General features: G+C 46.5%; 1 protein-coding gene across 3 annotated transcripts in view; it reads right to left on the minus strand.

Annotated features, from left to right (window-relative positions):
- Positions 1-16,253, minus strand: part of ZNF711 (zinc finger protein 711) — a 55,966-nt gene extending 39,713 nt beyond the window's left edge. The window contains exons 1-3 of one of the 3 annotated variants that reach the window (XM_068250043.1): positions 16,101-16,253; positions 4,608-4,711; positions 2,771-2,775 (exon numbers count right to left, since the gene is read on the minus strand). In XM_068250043.1, coding sequence (XP_068106144.1) covers positions 2,771-2,775; positions 4,608-4,702 — 100 coding nt within the window. In that variant the 5' untranslated portion in view covers positions 4,703-4,711; positions 16,101-16,253. Of the gene's footprint in view, positions 1-2,770; positions 2,776-4,595; positions 4,712-16,100 lie in introns of all 3 variants that reach the window. The other 2 variants (XM_068250041.1, XM_068250042.1) reach the window with 2 other exon arrangements.
- Positions 16,254-16,583: the final 330 nt, after the last annotated feature.

Genomic DNA, 16,583 nt, shown 5'->3' on the forward strand with positions numbered 1-16,583 from the left:
TTGGGGGGCCCGAACTACACGCCGGTATCCCCCCATGCTTGCGGTGCCTTTCCGGCACTGCAATGTATCTAGTTCCGGCTACTTTATTGTAGCCAGAACTGATACATTCATCCGGCGCAACTTGTGGCCAGCGCAGAGACCCGTACGGTCTCTTTGCGGCCCCCGGACCCAGAATCCCGGACACTTGCGGACTCGAACCGCAAGTGTGAATGGAGCCTTACTCCTGAATTACCCAGAATCCAGCGTTCTTCACAGAGGAAGTCTACAGTACTAAAGGGCATGCGGAGACATCATTTGTTATATATTCCTATTGAGTGGCCATTTTTTTATTTGCTACATTAGATTGTTTGTAAGCAGGGCTGTGGAGTCGAGGAGTCAGAGTTGGAGCAATTTTGGGTATCTGGAGTCGGAGTGGATGGTTTACAAACTGCGAAGTGAGATGATTTTTATACAGACTCCACAGCCCTGTTTGTAAGTGGTTACGCTCCTGCTCAATGTAGCTGGTGGATAATTTGCCTCGCTTGTAGGATCATTATATAGGCCCTGTTCGCAGAGGTGCGTTGCGGCATAAAGGCCGCTTTCTAATGCAGCTTGCCGCACTGCAATGCACAACCTACGCCGCGTGTGCAGTGTGGCGGGTGTGTTGCAGTATAACGGCGTGACAGCATCATAACGCACTCTATACAGTGTGTGTCACTGCAAAACGCGCATGTTAACAGTAAAAGTGAAGCATACTTTTCATTCACTGTATGCTTCACTGTACCTCACTGTATGCGACATGCGTGGTTAACTTTCATTGCCACTTTCCTATTCCGTTCTTGCTGTTACACAAAATGCAATGCAATGGCCACTGTGAACATAGCCATAGTGTTATGGCACCCACAGATTTACAGTGTATATAAGTGCAAGCTAGCCAGGCAGGTCTTAAAGAGACACTGAAGCGAGAATAAATCTTGCATTACACGTTCGTTTGAAGTGCAGCATACTGTGCGTTCTAGCGGCTTAAGCCGCGTTAGACTGTTTGCACATGCTCAGTATGGGTGAATTTTTTTTATTTTGTGGGAGGAGAGGAGGTGGGGAGAGGCCACTACGTAGCCAGGCACATGGCTACTTTATATTCACTGCACTTGCTTCCAGGAGCGGCTGCTGATTGGCTGGTGGGACCACGTGATGCGGAGAGATCCGCTCACGTGGTCTCCGCAGCGCATCCGACAGAGCAGGTGCACCAAGAGCTGCTTTTAACGCGGCTCTTGGTAGCGTCCTGCTCCAACCCCACCAGGCGTTCTGTTAGGGGCACGTTATGCGCCCTATAACGTCCCCTAAACGAAACGTCCTGGTGGGAAAGTAGCCTTAAACAATACCAGTTGCCTGGCTATCCTGCTGATCCTCTGCTTCTAATACTATTAGCCATAGCCCCTGAACAAGCATGCAGCAGATCAGGTGTTTCTGACAATATTGTCAGATCTGGCAAGATTAGCTGCATGCTTGTTTCTGCTGTGATTCAGACACTACTGCAGCCAAATTGATCAGCAAGGCTGCCTGGCAAATGGTATGGTATAGAAGGAAATAAATATGGTAGCCTCCGTATACCTCTCACTTCAGTTGTCTTTTAAGCCAGTACGGATAGGTAGGCAGCAAACACAGCTACATAACGGGTTTTTAAAGTGGAAATGTTCTATCCAAATATAAAAATTATATAGACACCAGAGATTTGAAGTTTTGCCTTGTTCAGTTTTGGGCTTTAACCACTTCCCAACTGAGGGGTTTTACCCCCTGACCACCAGAGCAATTTTCACCTTTCAGCGCTCCGTCCATTCATTCGTCTATAACTTTATCATTACTTATCGCAATGAAATGAACTATATCTTGTTTTTTTCGCCACCAATTAGGCTTTCTTTAGGTGGGACATTATGCCAAGAATAATTTTATTCTAAATGTGTTTTAATGGGAAAATAGGAAAAAATGTGGGAAAAAAATTATTATTTTTCAGTTTTCGGCCTTTATAGTTTTTAAATAATGCATGCTACTGTAATTAAAACCCATTAAATGTATATGCCTATTTATCCCGGTTATAAAACCGTTTAAATTATGTCCCTATCACAATGTTTGCCACCAATATTTTAGTTGGAAATAAAGGTGCATTTTTTTCAGTTTTGCGTCCATCCCTAATTACAAGCCCATAGTTTATAAAGTAACAGTGTTATACCCTCTTGACATAAATATTTAAAAAGTTCAGTCCCTAAGGTAACTATTTATGTATTTTTTTTAAATTGTAAATTTTTTTTTTTTTTTTAATTACAAAAAAAAAAAATTGGGGAGTGTGGGAGGTAAGGAGTTAATTTTTTGTGTAAAACAAGTTTATTTGTGTGTAAAAAATGGTTAGGATGTAGTTTTACTATTTGGCCACAAGATGGCACCATTACCAATTTGTTTCATACGACCTGCAAGCGTCCTTCTGGACTCTTGCAGGAAGTAGAAAGAGGCTGGGACTTTTTTTCACAATGATCGGGCTGCTCAGCCGAGCGGCAGCAGATCATTGCGGGGCTGAGATCAACGAACGGGAATGGATTTTCCCGTTCATTGATCTCCGGGCGAGCGGGCGGCGGCGTGTTTACTAGCGGCGGGCGGCGTGTTTACGAGCGGGAGCGCGGACAGCGGCGGGAGTGCGCAGAGTACGGATTTCTCCGTCCCTGGGGGTGAAAGGATGGAAAAAGGGGCGGAGAAATCCGTACGCGCGGGGGTAAAGTGGTTAAGAAACTCCAGCTGTTACTGTATCTATGCAAGAGAGCTTCTCTGAGCTCCACAACCAAATTGGTCGCTGATTTCTGGAGCACTATACATCAAAGGAACAGTGACAGACAGCTTCAGATAAGGTTCAGTGAGAAGAGTTCAAAGGGTCATTAGTTCTGCAAACCACATTCTGTATTTTAAACTATAATGGTAGCCATACATGGTACAATAAAAACGTTCGATTATCCCGTTTATTCGATCTAAATGACCGAATCGAAAGAAAGTTGGAAATATTTTTTTTCGATCAAGAAATTCGAACGATTATCCCGTTTTTTCGAGAAAAATCAGATCGGACATGCTGGAAAAATCTTTATATACGATCTAACGGAATAATCGAACTAAATTATCTAATCGAAAAAAAAAAATGAAAAATTGTACCATGTATGGCCACCATAAGACAGAGCAAACTGCAAATATGACAATATGATGCAATGCTATAAAAAAAATGCTATATAACTGAAAATAAATATATGGACTCTTTTCTTTGCTGCTAATGTTCTATTCATTATCTGTACTACACATTCAATTCATTATATCATAAGTTGTTTTGTTTATTTTTCGATTCAGTGTCACTTTAAAGAGAACCCGAGGCGGGGTTCTTACAACGTAATCCCCACACAGAGGTTGGGTCTGCCTATAGAGCCCAGCCTCTGTTGCTATGTAGCTTCCTCCAAAGCCCCCCCTGCGCGCCGTGAGACCCCATTAATCATATCCGCACTGTCGACACGCAGCGTGTCGCAGCACGCTGTGTTTACCTCAATAATGTCAGTCTCGCAGCTCCCCGCCTCCTGAATCGCTCCGGTCCCCGCCCACGTCCCTTCCCTCGCCGCTGATTGGAGGGAAGGGACGCGAGCGGGGACCGGAGCGATTCAGGAGGCGGGGGAGAGCGGAGACTGACATTAGAGAGGTAAACACCGCCGCACAGCGCGGCTGTGATTAATGGAGTCTCGCTGAGCGCAGGGGGGGGGGGGGGGGGGGGGCTTAGGGGGAATCTGACTAGCAACAGAGGCTGGGCTCTATAGGGAGACTCAGCCTCTGTATGCGGATTGCGATGTAGGAACCCCGCCTCGGGTTCTCTTTAAGGACAAATATGTTTATTAGGTATGCACACTTAGGCCCCGTTTCCACTACAGCGGCGCGATTCCGGTGCAGAAACCGTGTGAACGAAACCGCATGCGCTTGTATGTGTTTTTTATGCGAAAACGCTCGCGGTTTGTGGTATGCAATTTTAACCATGTCAATGCCAGTATGCATTGACATTGGTTCTTAAACAAAAACACACGCGAAAACGCAGAAAAAAAAAATCGCAAGACTAAAACGCTTGCAATTTTCCAATTAATTACATTAGCGGTGAATCGCGCGCATGTGTGCGGCGAGCGAATTTTGAAGGTTCTGCTGTGCAGATTTTTTTCTGCACAGCAAACCGCACGGGTTTTTAGTGTAGTGGAAACAGGCCCATTCAGTTACATTGGTTATGCATTCTGCAGAAAACGCATGCAGATTCGCTGTAGTGGAAACGGGCCCAGTATTGCTTAATTACTGGAGCTAATATGGTTTAGGTGAGCCAGCCAGAAAGTCCACAGGGAACAGTTCTCCAATCACAGCAACATCTACAACTTGAAGCATTCCAATTGGCCAAATATTGTGGGAGTATTATTGCTGCAACCTATCAGAAACCTGAAAGTCCCAGAGGCCACCCAATCACGTTAGTGGAATTTTCCAATAGCCTTTCTTTCTGGGTCACCTAAACCATACTAGCTCCTCACTGCTCCACTCTAGTGAACGTTCACCAATGTCCACTTTACCTGGCCACTTACCGAAGTCCTGCATGATCAGAGCGTGGGGCATTTTGGGGTCCTGTGTCTGCAGGTCCAGGCCTGCCCCTCCCGGATCCATGGTACGTCCCGGTCATTGACAGAACCTGTAAGAGACACACCTCTCGATGAGAAGAGGAAGACCACATGGCATGGATCAGGAGAGATGGATGGGAATGTCGAGGGAGGATGTAAACGACAGGTTGCTACATTGTATCTTTTATCTACTGATAGTGATCGAAAGGGATATTTGACCTGCTTTCTGGAACCACGACTTACAGACAAGCACGGGATCAGTTCAAACTATACACACTATACATTATTATTCAGTATGAGTTAGTACGCTGTTGGCAAGTTGGGACGTAGGGCGAGCCGAATGACGGCTCCCCCTGCTGACATTAAACTCCCCAGGGGCGTTAAAGAGGAACTCCAGTGAAAATAATGTAATAAAAAAGTGCTTAATTTTACAATAATTATGTATAAATGATTTAGTCAGTGTTTGCCCATTGTAAAATCTTTCCTCACCCTGATTTACATTCTGGCATTTATTACATGGTGACAATTTTTACTGTTGGCAGGTGATGTGGCTGCTGCTTGCTTTTTTGGCAGTTGGAAACAGCTGTTTCCCACAATGCAACAAGGTTCACAGACAGGAAACTGCCAGGAGCACCACTGTCCTCAGTTTCCTGTGGGAGGAGTTTCACCACAATATCAGTCATACAGCGCCCCCTGATGGTCTGTTTGTGAAAAGGAATAGATTTCTCATTTAAAAGGGGGTATCAGCTACTGATTGGGATAAAGTTCAATTCTTGGTTGGAGTTTCTCTTTAACCACCCTGGCGTTCTATTAAGATCGCCAGGGTGGCTGCGGGAGGGTTTTTTTTAAATAAAAAAAAAAACTATTTCATGCAGCCAACTGAAAGTTGGCTGCATGAAAGTCCACCAGAGGGCGCTCCGGAGGCGTTCTTCTGATCGCCTCCGGCGGCCAAAAGTAACACGGAAGGCCGCAATGAGCGGCCTTCCGTGTTTTGCTTACTTCGTCGCCATGGCGACGAGCGGAGTGACGTCATGGACGTCAGCCGCCTCCGATCCAGCCCTTAGCGCTGGCCGGAACTATTTGTTCCGGCTGCGCAGGGCTCAGGCGGCTGGGGGGACCCTCTTTCGCCGCTGCTCGCGGCGGATCGCCGCAGAGCGGCGGCGATCAGGCAGCACACGCGGCTGGCAAAGTGCCGGCTGCGTGTGCTGCACTTTATTTCATTAAAATCGGCCCAGCAGGGCCTGAGCGGCACCCTCTGGCGGTAATGGACGAGCTGAGCTCGTCCATACCGCTAAGGTGGTTAAAGGACCACTATTATGAAAAAAGTAGGCAATAGAATCTGACAGAACCGACAGGTTTTGGGCCAGTCCATTTCCTTCTGGAGGATTCTCAGGGTTTTCTTTGTTTTCAACAACATTTCATGAACAGCAGTTTAACTGCCAAAATAGTAAGATACCCGCCGGCCTCCCTAATCACTTGCACACTATTGTGTTACACTTTGCAACTGCTGTTCAGGAAATGCTGTTAAAAACAAAGAAAACCCTGAGAATCCCCCATGAGGAGATGGACTAGTCTAAAACCTGTCGGTTCTGTCAGATTCTGACTACTTTTTTTTGCAATAGTGGCCTTCTAAATACTATTCCTCCTCCGAGTTGTCGTAACTCAGAGGGAGGAGTAATTTGGGGTTGCCAGAGCCCCGAATTACTCTTATGTGCCCCGAGCAGCATAACATTGCTGCTATGGGGCACTTGATTTTGGCGGCCAGTACTGAGTGCCGTGCACCAAAACCACCTGCTTCACCAACATCTTCCCAGTGATGTACAGAGTATATTGTCTTGTTACTAAGGCCCGGTGCACACCAAAACGCGCTAGCAGATCCGCAAAAATGCTAGCAGATTTTTAAACGCTTTTTAAAATTTTTATGAGCCATTTTTCGGATTACTGCTGCAGATTTCAGTGTAGCATATTTCATATATTGTTACAGTAAAGCTGTTACTGAACAGCTTCTGTAACAAAAACGCTTGCAAAACCGCTCTGATCTGCCGTTTTTCAGAGCGGTCCCCTTTTTTCCTATACTTTACATTGAGGCAGAAACGCCTCCACAATCCAAAAAATGCCTCACCCCGGTAGGATTCGTTTCTGCAAAACGCCTCCCGCTGTGGTGTGCACACCCCCATTGAAATACATTACCCTAGCGTATCCGCGGCTGCAAATATGGCCAAAAAGCCGCTCGGTGTGCTCCAGTCCTTACTGTCCCTCAGAGGAGCTCAGAATCTAATCCCTACCATAGTCCTAAGGCCACATACACACGTCAGACCATAGTCTTTTGAAAATGAAAGATCACAGACCAATCTTACCACCCTTCATGTAGTATGAGAGCCATACTCTACACAGTCTATTCTATGGAGCTGAACTCCCCATCAGACAGAAATCTTTGCAAGATGCTGCACACACAGATGCTGTACAGACACAAAAGATCAGTATCTGCAAAAGATCTGTTCCTGCCAAAAATCCATTCCTGCAAATTGCAATGATAGTCTATGAGATCTGCAGATCATCATACACACATGATTTAACTGACATTCATCTGCAGATCAGATCCACCAGGATGGATTTTCAGATCTGCAGATGATTGCTTGATCTGCAGATGAATGTCAGTTAAATCATGTGTGTATGATGATCTGCAGATCTCATAGACTATCATTGCAATTTGCAGGAATGGATTTTTGGCAGGAACAGATCTTTTGCAGATACTGATCTTTTGTGTCTGTAGTCTGTACAGCAAGTGTGTGTGCAGTATCTTGCAAAGATTTTTTTCTGATGTGGAGTTCAGCTCCATAGAATAGACTGTGTAGGTGTGGCTCTTATACTACATGGAAGGGGGTAAGATCTCTGTCTGATGGGGAGTGCAGCTCCATAGAATAGACTGTGTAGGTATGGCTCTCATACTACATGGGAGGGGGTAAGATTTCTGTCTGATGGGGAGTGCAGCTCCATAGAATAGACTGTGTAGGTGTGGCTCTCATACTACATGGAAGGTGGTAAGATCTCTGTCTGATGGGGAGTGCAGCTCCATAGAATAGACTGTGTAGGTGTGGCTCTCATACTACATGGAAGGGGGTAAGATTTCTGTCTGATGGGGAGTGCAGCTCCATAGAATAGACTGTGTAGGTGTGGCCCTCATACTACATGGAAGGGGGTAAGATTTCTGTCTGATGGGGAGTGCAGCTCCATAGAATAGACTGTGTAGGTGTGGCTCTCATACTACATGGAAGGGGGTAAGATCTCTGTCTGATGGGGAGTGCAGCTTCATAGAATAGACTGTGTAGAGTATGGCTCTCATACTACATGGAAGGGGGTAAGATTTCTGTCTGATGGGGAGTGCAGCTCCGTAGAATAGACTGTGTAGGTGTGGCTCTCATACTACATGGAAGGGGGTAAGATTTCTGTCTGATGGGGAGTGCAGCTCCGTAGAATAGACTGTGTAGGTATGGCTCTCATACTACATGGAAGGGTGTAAGATTTCTGTCTGATGGGGAGTGCAGCTCCATAGAATAGACTGTGTAGGTATGGCTCTCATACTACATGGAAGGGTGTAAGATTTCTGTCTGATGGGGAGTGCAGCTCCATAGAATAGACTGTGTAGGTGTGGCTCTCATACTACATGGAAGGGTGTAAGATTTCTGTCTGATGTGGAGTGCAGCTCCATAGAATAGACTGTGAAGGTATGGCTCTCATATTACATGGAAGGGGGTAAGATTTCTGTCTGATGGGGAGTGCAGCTCCATAGAATAGACTGTGTAGAGTATGGCTCTCATACTACATGGACGGGGGTAAGATTTCTGTCTGATGGGGAGTGCAGCTCCATAGAATAGACTGTGTAGGTGTGGCTCTCATACTACATGGAAGGAGGTAAGATTTCTGTCTGATGGGGAGTGCAGCTCCATAGAATAGACTGTGTAGGTGTGGCTCTCATACTACATGGAAGGGGGTAAGATCTCTATCTGATGGGGAGTGCAGCTCCATAGAATAGACTGTGTAGGTGTGGCTCTCATACTACATGGAAGGGGGTAAGATTTCTGTCTGATGGGGAGTGCAGCTCCATAGAATAGACTGTGTAGGTGTGGCTCTCATACTACATGGAAGGGGGTAAGATTTCTGTCTGATGGGGAGTGCAGCTCCATAGAATAGACTGTGTAGGTGTGGCTCTCATACTACATGGAAGGGGGTAAGATTTCTGTCTGATGGGGAGTGCAGCTCCATAGAATAGACTGTGTAGGTATGGCTCTTATACTACATGGAAGGGGGTAAGATTGGTCTGTGATCTTTCATTTTCCAAAGACTATAGTCTGATGTGTGTATGAGCCTTTAGGCTTCTTGCACACCAAGACGTTGTGTTAGGTGCCACGTTAAGGTCGCATAACGTGCACCTAACACAAGTATGATGCTGCAAGAGCCGACGGTAGAGTGAGCCGCGTTAGGCGGCTCGATTCCTATAATGTCTCCCAGAGTGGCGCTGATTGGCCAGCGGGACCACGTGATGCGGAGCGAGACACTCCGCATCACGTGGTCCCGCCGGCCAATCAGCTGCCGCCAGTGCAGTGAATATTAAGTAGCCATGTGCGCGGCTACTGTAGCTGGCTCTCCCCGCCTCCTCTCCGCCCCCCACTGCGCATGTGCAAACAGTCTAACGCGGCTATAGCCGCTCCAACGCCGTAGCATGCTGCACTTTGCGGAGAACGTGCAGCATTACATGTAACGCAACGTGGGCTGTGTGAACAGCCCACTTGTGTTACATTGCTGTGCGTTGGGGGAGCGTTACAGGCGCACGCGTCTTGGTGTGTAAGCAGCCTTAGTCTATGTATCGTCTAGTGCAGCCTTTCTCAACCTTTTTACCCTGGAGGAACCTGGCAAATAACTTTTGGATGTGATATTATAATTGGGATGATGTCTTTTTTATATTTATCCAGGAGAAAGACTAAAAAACCTTTAGGTCCTTTTTGATGTGATCCACTTCACTTCAAAACAACTCACTTCATTTGTTAAAGGGCTATGATATAAACATAAAGCACAAAGTCTTGTAGATCTTGTAGATAAACAGGAGCACTCCTGTTTATAGCTGCTTGGTGATCTTGACACCTGCCATCAGGATTATGTGATATGTGTCTGCTTTGTCAGACCTAGTTTCTGTCATATTTCTCGCTCCTGCCATGTATTGCCTACAGGATATATAGAAAGTGCTTATACAGTGGCCTGATGAAGGGCATTAGATGCCCGAAACGAGCGTGTCGTTGCCAATTGATTTTTTGCTGACAGCCTTTTTTTTTTCTTTTTTTTTTTTTACAAATTATTGAAATTCCTGTGATTATTCATGCAAATGAGGAGCATCCTGCAGAGACCTCCTTTTTTTAAGAATTTTGTAATTGTGTCAATAGATTTTGGATATTTTTGTACCACAAGATCTACAAGACTTTGTGCTTTATGTTTATATCAAAGTCCTTTCTACAAATGAAATAACTTTTGGATCTCAAGGAACCCCTGTAAACAATTTTTTTATCTCGAGGAACCCTTGCAGTAGGCATGGCCTTTAAAGGTAGGTGAGGCTGTTTTTTTTTTACTAGCCCCTATTACATTGTCACTTACTATACTGCCTCCTTATCCTAGTGTATGTATCGTAGTCTAGGGCCAATTTTTAGGCTGCTTTTACAGTGGGACGATACAGGCGCAGGTTAGAGCAGCCTGTAACGCACCCCACCGCACAGCAATGAAAAATCAATGGGCTGTTCACAGTGCCCACGTTGCGTTACAGTGTAACGCTACACGTTCTATGAAAGTGTGGCGTGCTGTGCGTTATACTCGTATTTGGCTGTGTTAGACTGGTTGCACATGCTCAGTAATGTTTTTTTTTTTTTTTTAAATGTGCCGCATGTGCCGTTTTCATTCGATCAGTATGCGTCAAAAAATACGCATCACGTACGCATCAAGAGACACATAACGCAGTGCAATGTAATGTCCAACTTCAAAGCTAACATGCGTTGCGTTAGGGGCACGTTATGCGACCTTAATGTCGCACCTAACGCAACGTGTTGGTGTGAAAGAGCCCTTAGGGGGAAGCCAATTCACTTATCTGTATGATTTTGGGATGTGGGAGGAAACTGGAGTGCCCGGAGGAAACCCACACAGACACAGGGAGAACATGCAAGGGTGAGAGAGAGAATCACTACGCCACCATGCTGCCCAACTACACGTCCAATCCTAACAACAGTCTTTTGTGAGTGATGAATATGATCTACCTTTTACTTGTAAACTGATCTTGTTGAGTTCAATACAATATACTTCTACAGTATGTATCCACTGATGATATATTTGAACTGTTTAACAGTCAAATCGCTCAAATGGCTGGAATCTGAGGGTCAAACAGTGATATAGACAATTTCATTTATTCTATGCAACCTTTATAATAATCATTAGTTAATTCAGTGCTTTATGCTAAGGGAATATGAACAACAGGCATGTACAGTATACATAAATAAAATAAACATAATATTTATGTCCTGAAATATTATTTCACAACGACGTGATGATCACAGCTGATCCAATGTACGATTTAGCTGTGTGAAGGACTACAGGTCCTTCTCAAAAAATTAGCATATTGTGATAAAATTCATTATTTTCTGTAATGTACTGATAAACATTAGACTTTCATATATTTTAGATTCATTACACACAACTGAAGTAGTTCAAGCCTTTTATTGTTTTAATATTGATGATTTTGGCATACAGCTCATGAAAACCCAAAATTCCTATCTCAAAAAATTAGCATATTTCATCCGACCAATAAAAGAAAAGTGTTTTTAAAACAAAAAAAAGTCAACCTTCAAATAATTATGTTCAGTTATGCACTCAATACTTGGTCGGGAATCCTTCTGCAGAAATGACTGCTTCAATGCGGCGTGGCATGGAGGCAATCAGCCTGTGGCACTGCTCAGGTGTTATGGAGGCCCAGGATGCTTCGATAGTGGCCTTATGCTCATCCAGAGTGTTGGGTCTTGCGTCTCTCAACCTTCTCTTCACAATATCCCACAGAGTCTCTATGGGGTCAGGTCAGGAGAGTTGGCAGGCCAATTGAGCACAGTAATACCATGGTCAGTAAGCCATTTACCAGTGGTTTTGGCACTGTGAGCAGGTGCCAGGTCGTGCTGAAAAATGAAATCTCATCTCCATAAAGCTTTTCAGCAGATGGAAGCATAAAGTGCTCCAAAATCTCCTGATAGCTAGCTGCACTGACCATGCCCTTGATAAAACACAGTGGACCAACACCAGCAGCTGCCATGGCACCCCAGACCATCACTGACTGTGGGTACTTGACACTGGACTTCAGGCATTTTGGCATTTCCCTCTCCCCAGTCTTCCTCCAGACTCTGGCACCTTGATTTCCGAATGACATGCAAAAGTTGCTTTCATCCGAAAAAAGTACTTTGGACCACTGAGCAACAGTCCAGTGCTGCTTCTCTGTAGCCCAGGTCAGGCGCTTCTGCCGCTGTTTCTGGTTCAAAAGTGGCTTGAGCAGGGGAATGCGGCACCTGTAGCCCATTTCCTGCACACGCCGGCTCTTGATGTTTCTACTCCAGACTCCGCAGGTCCCCCAAGGTCTGGAATTGGTCCTTCTCCACAATCTTCCTCAGGGTCCGGTCACCTCTTCTCGTTGTGCAGCGTTTTCTGCCACACTTTTTCCTTCCCACAGACTTCCCACTGAAGTGCCTTGATGCAGCACTCTGGGAACAGCCTATTCATTGAGAAATTTCTTTCTGTGTCTTACCCTCTTGCTTGAGGGTGTCAATGATGGCCTTCTGGACAGCAGTCAGGTCGACAGTCTTACCCATGATTGCGGTTTTGAGTAATGAACCAGGCTGGGAGTTTTTAAAAGCCTCAGGAATCTTTTGCAGGTGTTTAGAGTTAATTAGTTGATTCAGATGATTAGGTTAATAGCTCATTTAGAGAACCTTTTCATGATATGCTAATTTTTTGAGATAGGAATTTTGGGTTTTCATGAGCTGTATGCCAAAATCATCAATATTAAAACAATAAAAGGCTTGAACTACTTCAGTTGTGTGTAATGAATCTAAAATATATGAAAGTCTAATGTTTATCAGTACATTTCAGGAAATAATGAACTTTATCACAATATGCTAATTTTTTGAGAAGGACCTGTAGGTTCTCATCTCCAGTGGTGTCCAATATACAGATGTAAACAAAAATATTGACACCCTTGCATTCATGGCAGAGAACACACCACTTCTCCCAGAAAATTGTTGCAGCTACAAAAGCTTTGGCATTGTTGTGTGCATTTTTTTGGTGCCACTGAAAGAACACAAAAGTAGACAGCCCCCCCCCCCCCAAAAAAAAAAAACTGTCACATTCTACACATTCCTTATTAATGAAATGTCTTTTAAACCGCTGACAAACATGAAAATAGTCGTCTACTACTTTTTGTAACTTTTTCGGTTTCATGCTGGGCATACACGGCTCGATTTTGTCGCTCGATTCTCCCGTTCGATTGTTTTGCCGCTCGATTCTGCAGGCAATTCTTTTATCTTCCGCTGCTTTTTCTTATCTTTTTCCATTCACTTCAATCCGAGCGGCGAAACGATCGGGCGGGAGATCAGACATGTCGGAAATGATCTATCGAGCCATCTTAAAGGCGTTCTTTCGCGAAAAAAGTAGGCAGTTAAAAAATGTGACAGATGACAGGTTTTGGGCCAGTCCATCTTTTTAAGGAGGATTCTCAGGGCTTTCTTTGTTTTCAACAGCATTTCCTGAACAGCAGTTTAACTGCCAAAATAGCAAGATACCCGCCGACCTCCCTAATCACTTGCACACTATTATGTCAGTTAGATTTTGCAACTGTTGTTCAGGAAATGCTGTTGAAAACAAAGAAAGTCCTGAGAATCCCCCTTAAAAAGATGGACTGGCCCAAAACCTGTCATCTGTCACATTTTTTAACTGCCTACTTTTTTCGCGAAAGAACCCCTTTAATGGCTCAGAATCGAGCCGTGTACTCCCAGCATCAGAGTGCCGAAAGGTTATTTTAATCAGAAGATGAAAAATAACCTACTAGGCAAAAAAGTGAATTGAATAATGGCAAAAATAGCCTAGGCAAAATTACCGGCACCTTATTAAAGTGGACCTGTCTTCTTGCACAGGACAGAAGGAAAACACAGAGAAATGCACCCTGTATGTATTTAGAGTTTAGCCTCTCTAATTCCCCCTCATTTGTGACTAATCACCACTTTAATTTGATCTCTCAGCTGTGTCAGCTAGCTGCCGCAGCAGATAAGCTCATTTGAAAGCACAGGATGTTAACAATATGTCTGCTTCCATGAAAGCAGGGAAAGCTGTAATAAATGTTTTCCTTTAAAAGCTATTATGCTGTTGCTTATCTTATACCGCTTTAAGCTTGTGCAAAATAATTGTATTTCAAGCATGTGACAGTGGTGACAGCCCCGCCACTGTCACATTACACCGATCCTTCGCTCACTGCACTGGCTACCTGTAAAATTGAGAATATTCTTCAAGATTGGACTGTTGACATTCAAATCCCTGCACAATCTGGGCCCTGGATACATGAAGGACTTGCTGACGCTTCACCACACCTCTCACAACCTCAGATCAGCAGGATCCATAAACCTGGTCACTCCCAGAGTGCACCTCAAAACCTTTGGAGACAAGAGCTTTCTGTCATGCTGCCCCTACCCTTTGGAACTCCCTACCACACCAAGTAAAGGCAACCCCTTCCCTGGAGACATTCAAATCCAGACTGAAAAGCCACCTTTTTTGTTGTTGATGTTAATCTGAAAAGCGAAAGGATGTCATTTAGTGGTGTAGGGATCCGCAGCTACTTTGGGGTCCGCAGCACTGGGGGCCTGATTCGCGCAGTGAAATGGGGGTCTGCGTGGGCCCCGTTCAGACCTGCAGGGGGCCCGCAAGGTGCAGAGTATGGTAGCGAGTGCATAGAATAAGTGCTCCACCTACCTATACTGGGGGGCATTTTACCTACCTAAACTGAGGGGTCCTTCTGGTTACCTATATTTGGGAGGCTACCTCTGGATACCTATACTGAGAGAGGGGACTACTTTCCGATACAAATACAGGGTGTCATCTCTGGCTTCCTATTTTAGGGGGGCTACTTACACTAAGGGGGCACTACCTTTGGGGGTGGGGTGGCTTCGGCTACTTAGATTTGGTGTGTGGGATTTGTAGAATGACGTACTGTATGTGGTGGTGGCAGCTGGTAAAGGGGGGGGGGGGGGTGTAAATTGTCCTAGGGTTATTGATGTGATCAAATGTGTTGATGGGTAGTCAGCGTGATGGGTAAGTGGGAAGTTGGTGGAGGTTGGTGCAGGTTGGGTAATCATTGATATCTGGTCAGTGATGGGAGAGGGTATATGACAGATCCTCAGTATCAGTGATGAGGTGGATAGGGATGATGGGAAAGGGGGATAGAGGGATGCAGGTGATGGGGGCAGTAATGGGGGAGGAGGATAGAGGGATGCCGGTGATGGGGACAGTAATGGGGGGGGAGGATAGAGGGATGCCGGTGATGGGGAGGGGGATAAAGGGAATGATGGTGATGGGGGGCAATGATGGAGGTATTGATGGGGTAGTTAGGAGGGAGGGATAAAGGGATGCAGGTGATGGGGGAGGATGTTGGTGATGGGGGGCAGGGATGGGAAAGGGAGATTCAGGGATGTAGGTGATGGGGATAGAGGGATGCAGGTGTGGGGGGCAGTGATGGGGAGGGAGACTGAGGGGTGCAGGTGATGGGGGAGGGAGACTGAGGGGTGCAGGTGATGGGGGAGGGAGACCGAGGGGTGCAGGTGATGGGGGGGGGTTGTGGTGGGGGAGGGAGACTGAGTGGTGCAGGTAATGGGGGGGGGGCAGTGATGGGGGAGGGAGACTGAGGGGTGCAGGTAATGGGGGGTTGTGGTGGGGGAGGGAGACTGAGGGGTGCAGGTGATGGGGGGGGGGGGGGGGGGCAGTGGTGGGGAGGGAGATTGAGGGGGGCAGGGATTGGATTGTATAGGTAAGTGTGGGTGGTGCAGGTGGGGTAATTGGTGATATCTGGGCAGTGATGGGAGAGGGTCTATGACAGGTCACTATCAGTAAGACTAAGGAGGTGGATAAGGATGATGGGGGGAGGGAGTAGAGGGATGCAGGTGATGGGGGTCACTAGTGGAGGAGGGGGATATATAGGGATGCAGATGATAGGGGAAGGGAGGGCTGATGTGGGACACTGGTGAGAAGGATGCAGGTGATGGGGAGGATAAGGATAATGGGAGGTAGAGGGATGCAGATGATGAGGACGGATATGGATGATGGGGTCACTGGTCAGGGGTGAGAAGGATGCAGGCGATGGGTGGGGCGGATATGGATGATGGAGGGTCCGGCAGGAATCCTCACATGTGACCGCCGGTGTCCGCCATCTTCCCCCCGGTGTCCGGTGCGGCCTCTCGTCCTCTCCCCGGGGCTGCGGCCTGTCCGGGCTTCTCCGGCTCCTCCCCCCTCCCGGTACGTCACCGCCGGCCAGAGCGTCCTCCACACCGGGGCTCCTCCCCTCCCGGCACTCCAGGCTGCTGTGCGGTTACCATGGAGACAGCGGCCTCCTCCTGTGCAGGCCTCAGTCTGGGCCTGTGTGACCTGCCTGCTGAGCCTTGTAGTCCTCCTGCTCCCCCCTCCCTGTGTGTGACCTGCCTGCTGAGCCTTGTAGTCCTCCTGCTCCCCCCTCCCTGTGTGTGACCTGCCTGCTGAGCCTTGTAGTCCTCCTGCTCCCCCCTCCCTGTGTGTGACCTGCCTGCTGAGCCTTGTAGTCCTCCTGCTCCCCCTCCCTGTGTGTGACCTGCCTGCTGAGCCTTGTAGTCCTCCTGCTCCCCCTCCCTGTGTGTG

This window comes from Hyperolius riggenbachi, chromosome 8 (assembly GCF_040937935.1).
Source record: "Hyperolius riggenbachi isolate aHypRig1 chromosome 8, aHypRig1.pri, whole genome shotgun sequence".
In the NCBI taxonomy this organism is placed as follows: domain Eukaryota; kingdom Metazoa; phylum Chordata; class Amphibia; order Anura; family Hyperoliidae; genus Hyperolius; species Hyperolius riggenbachi.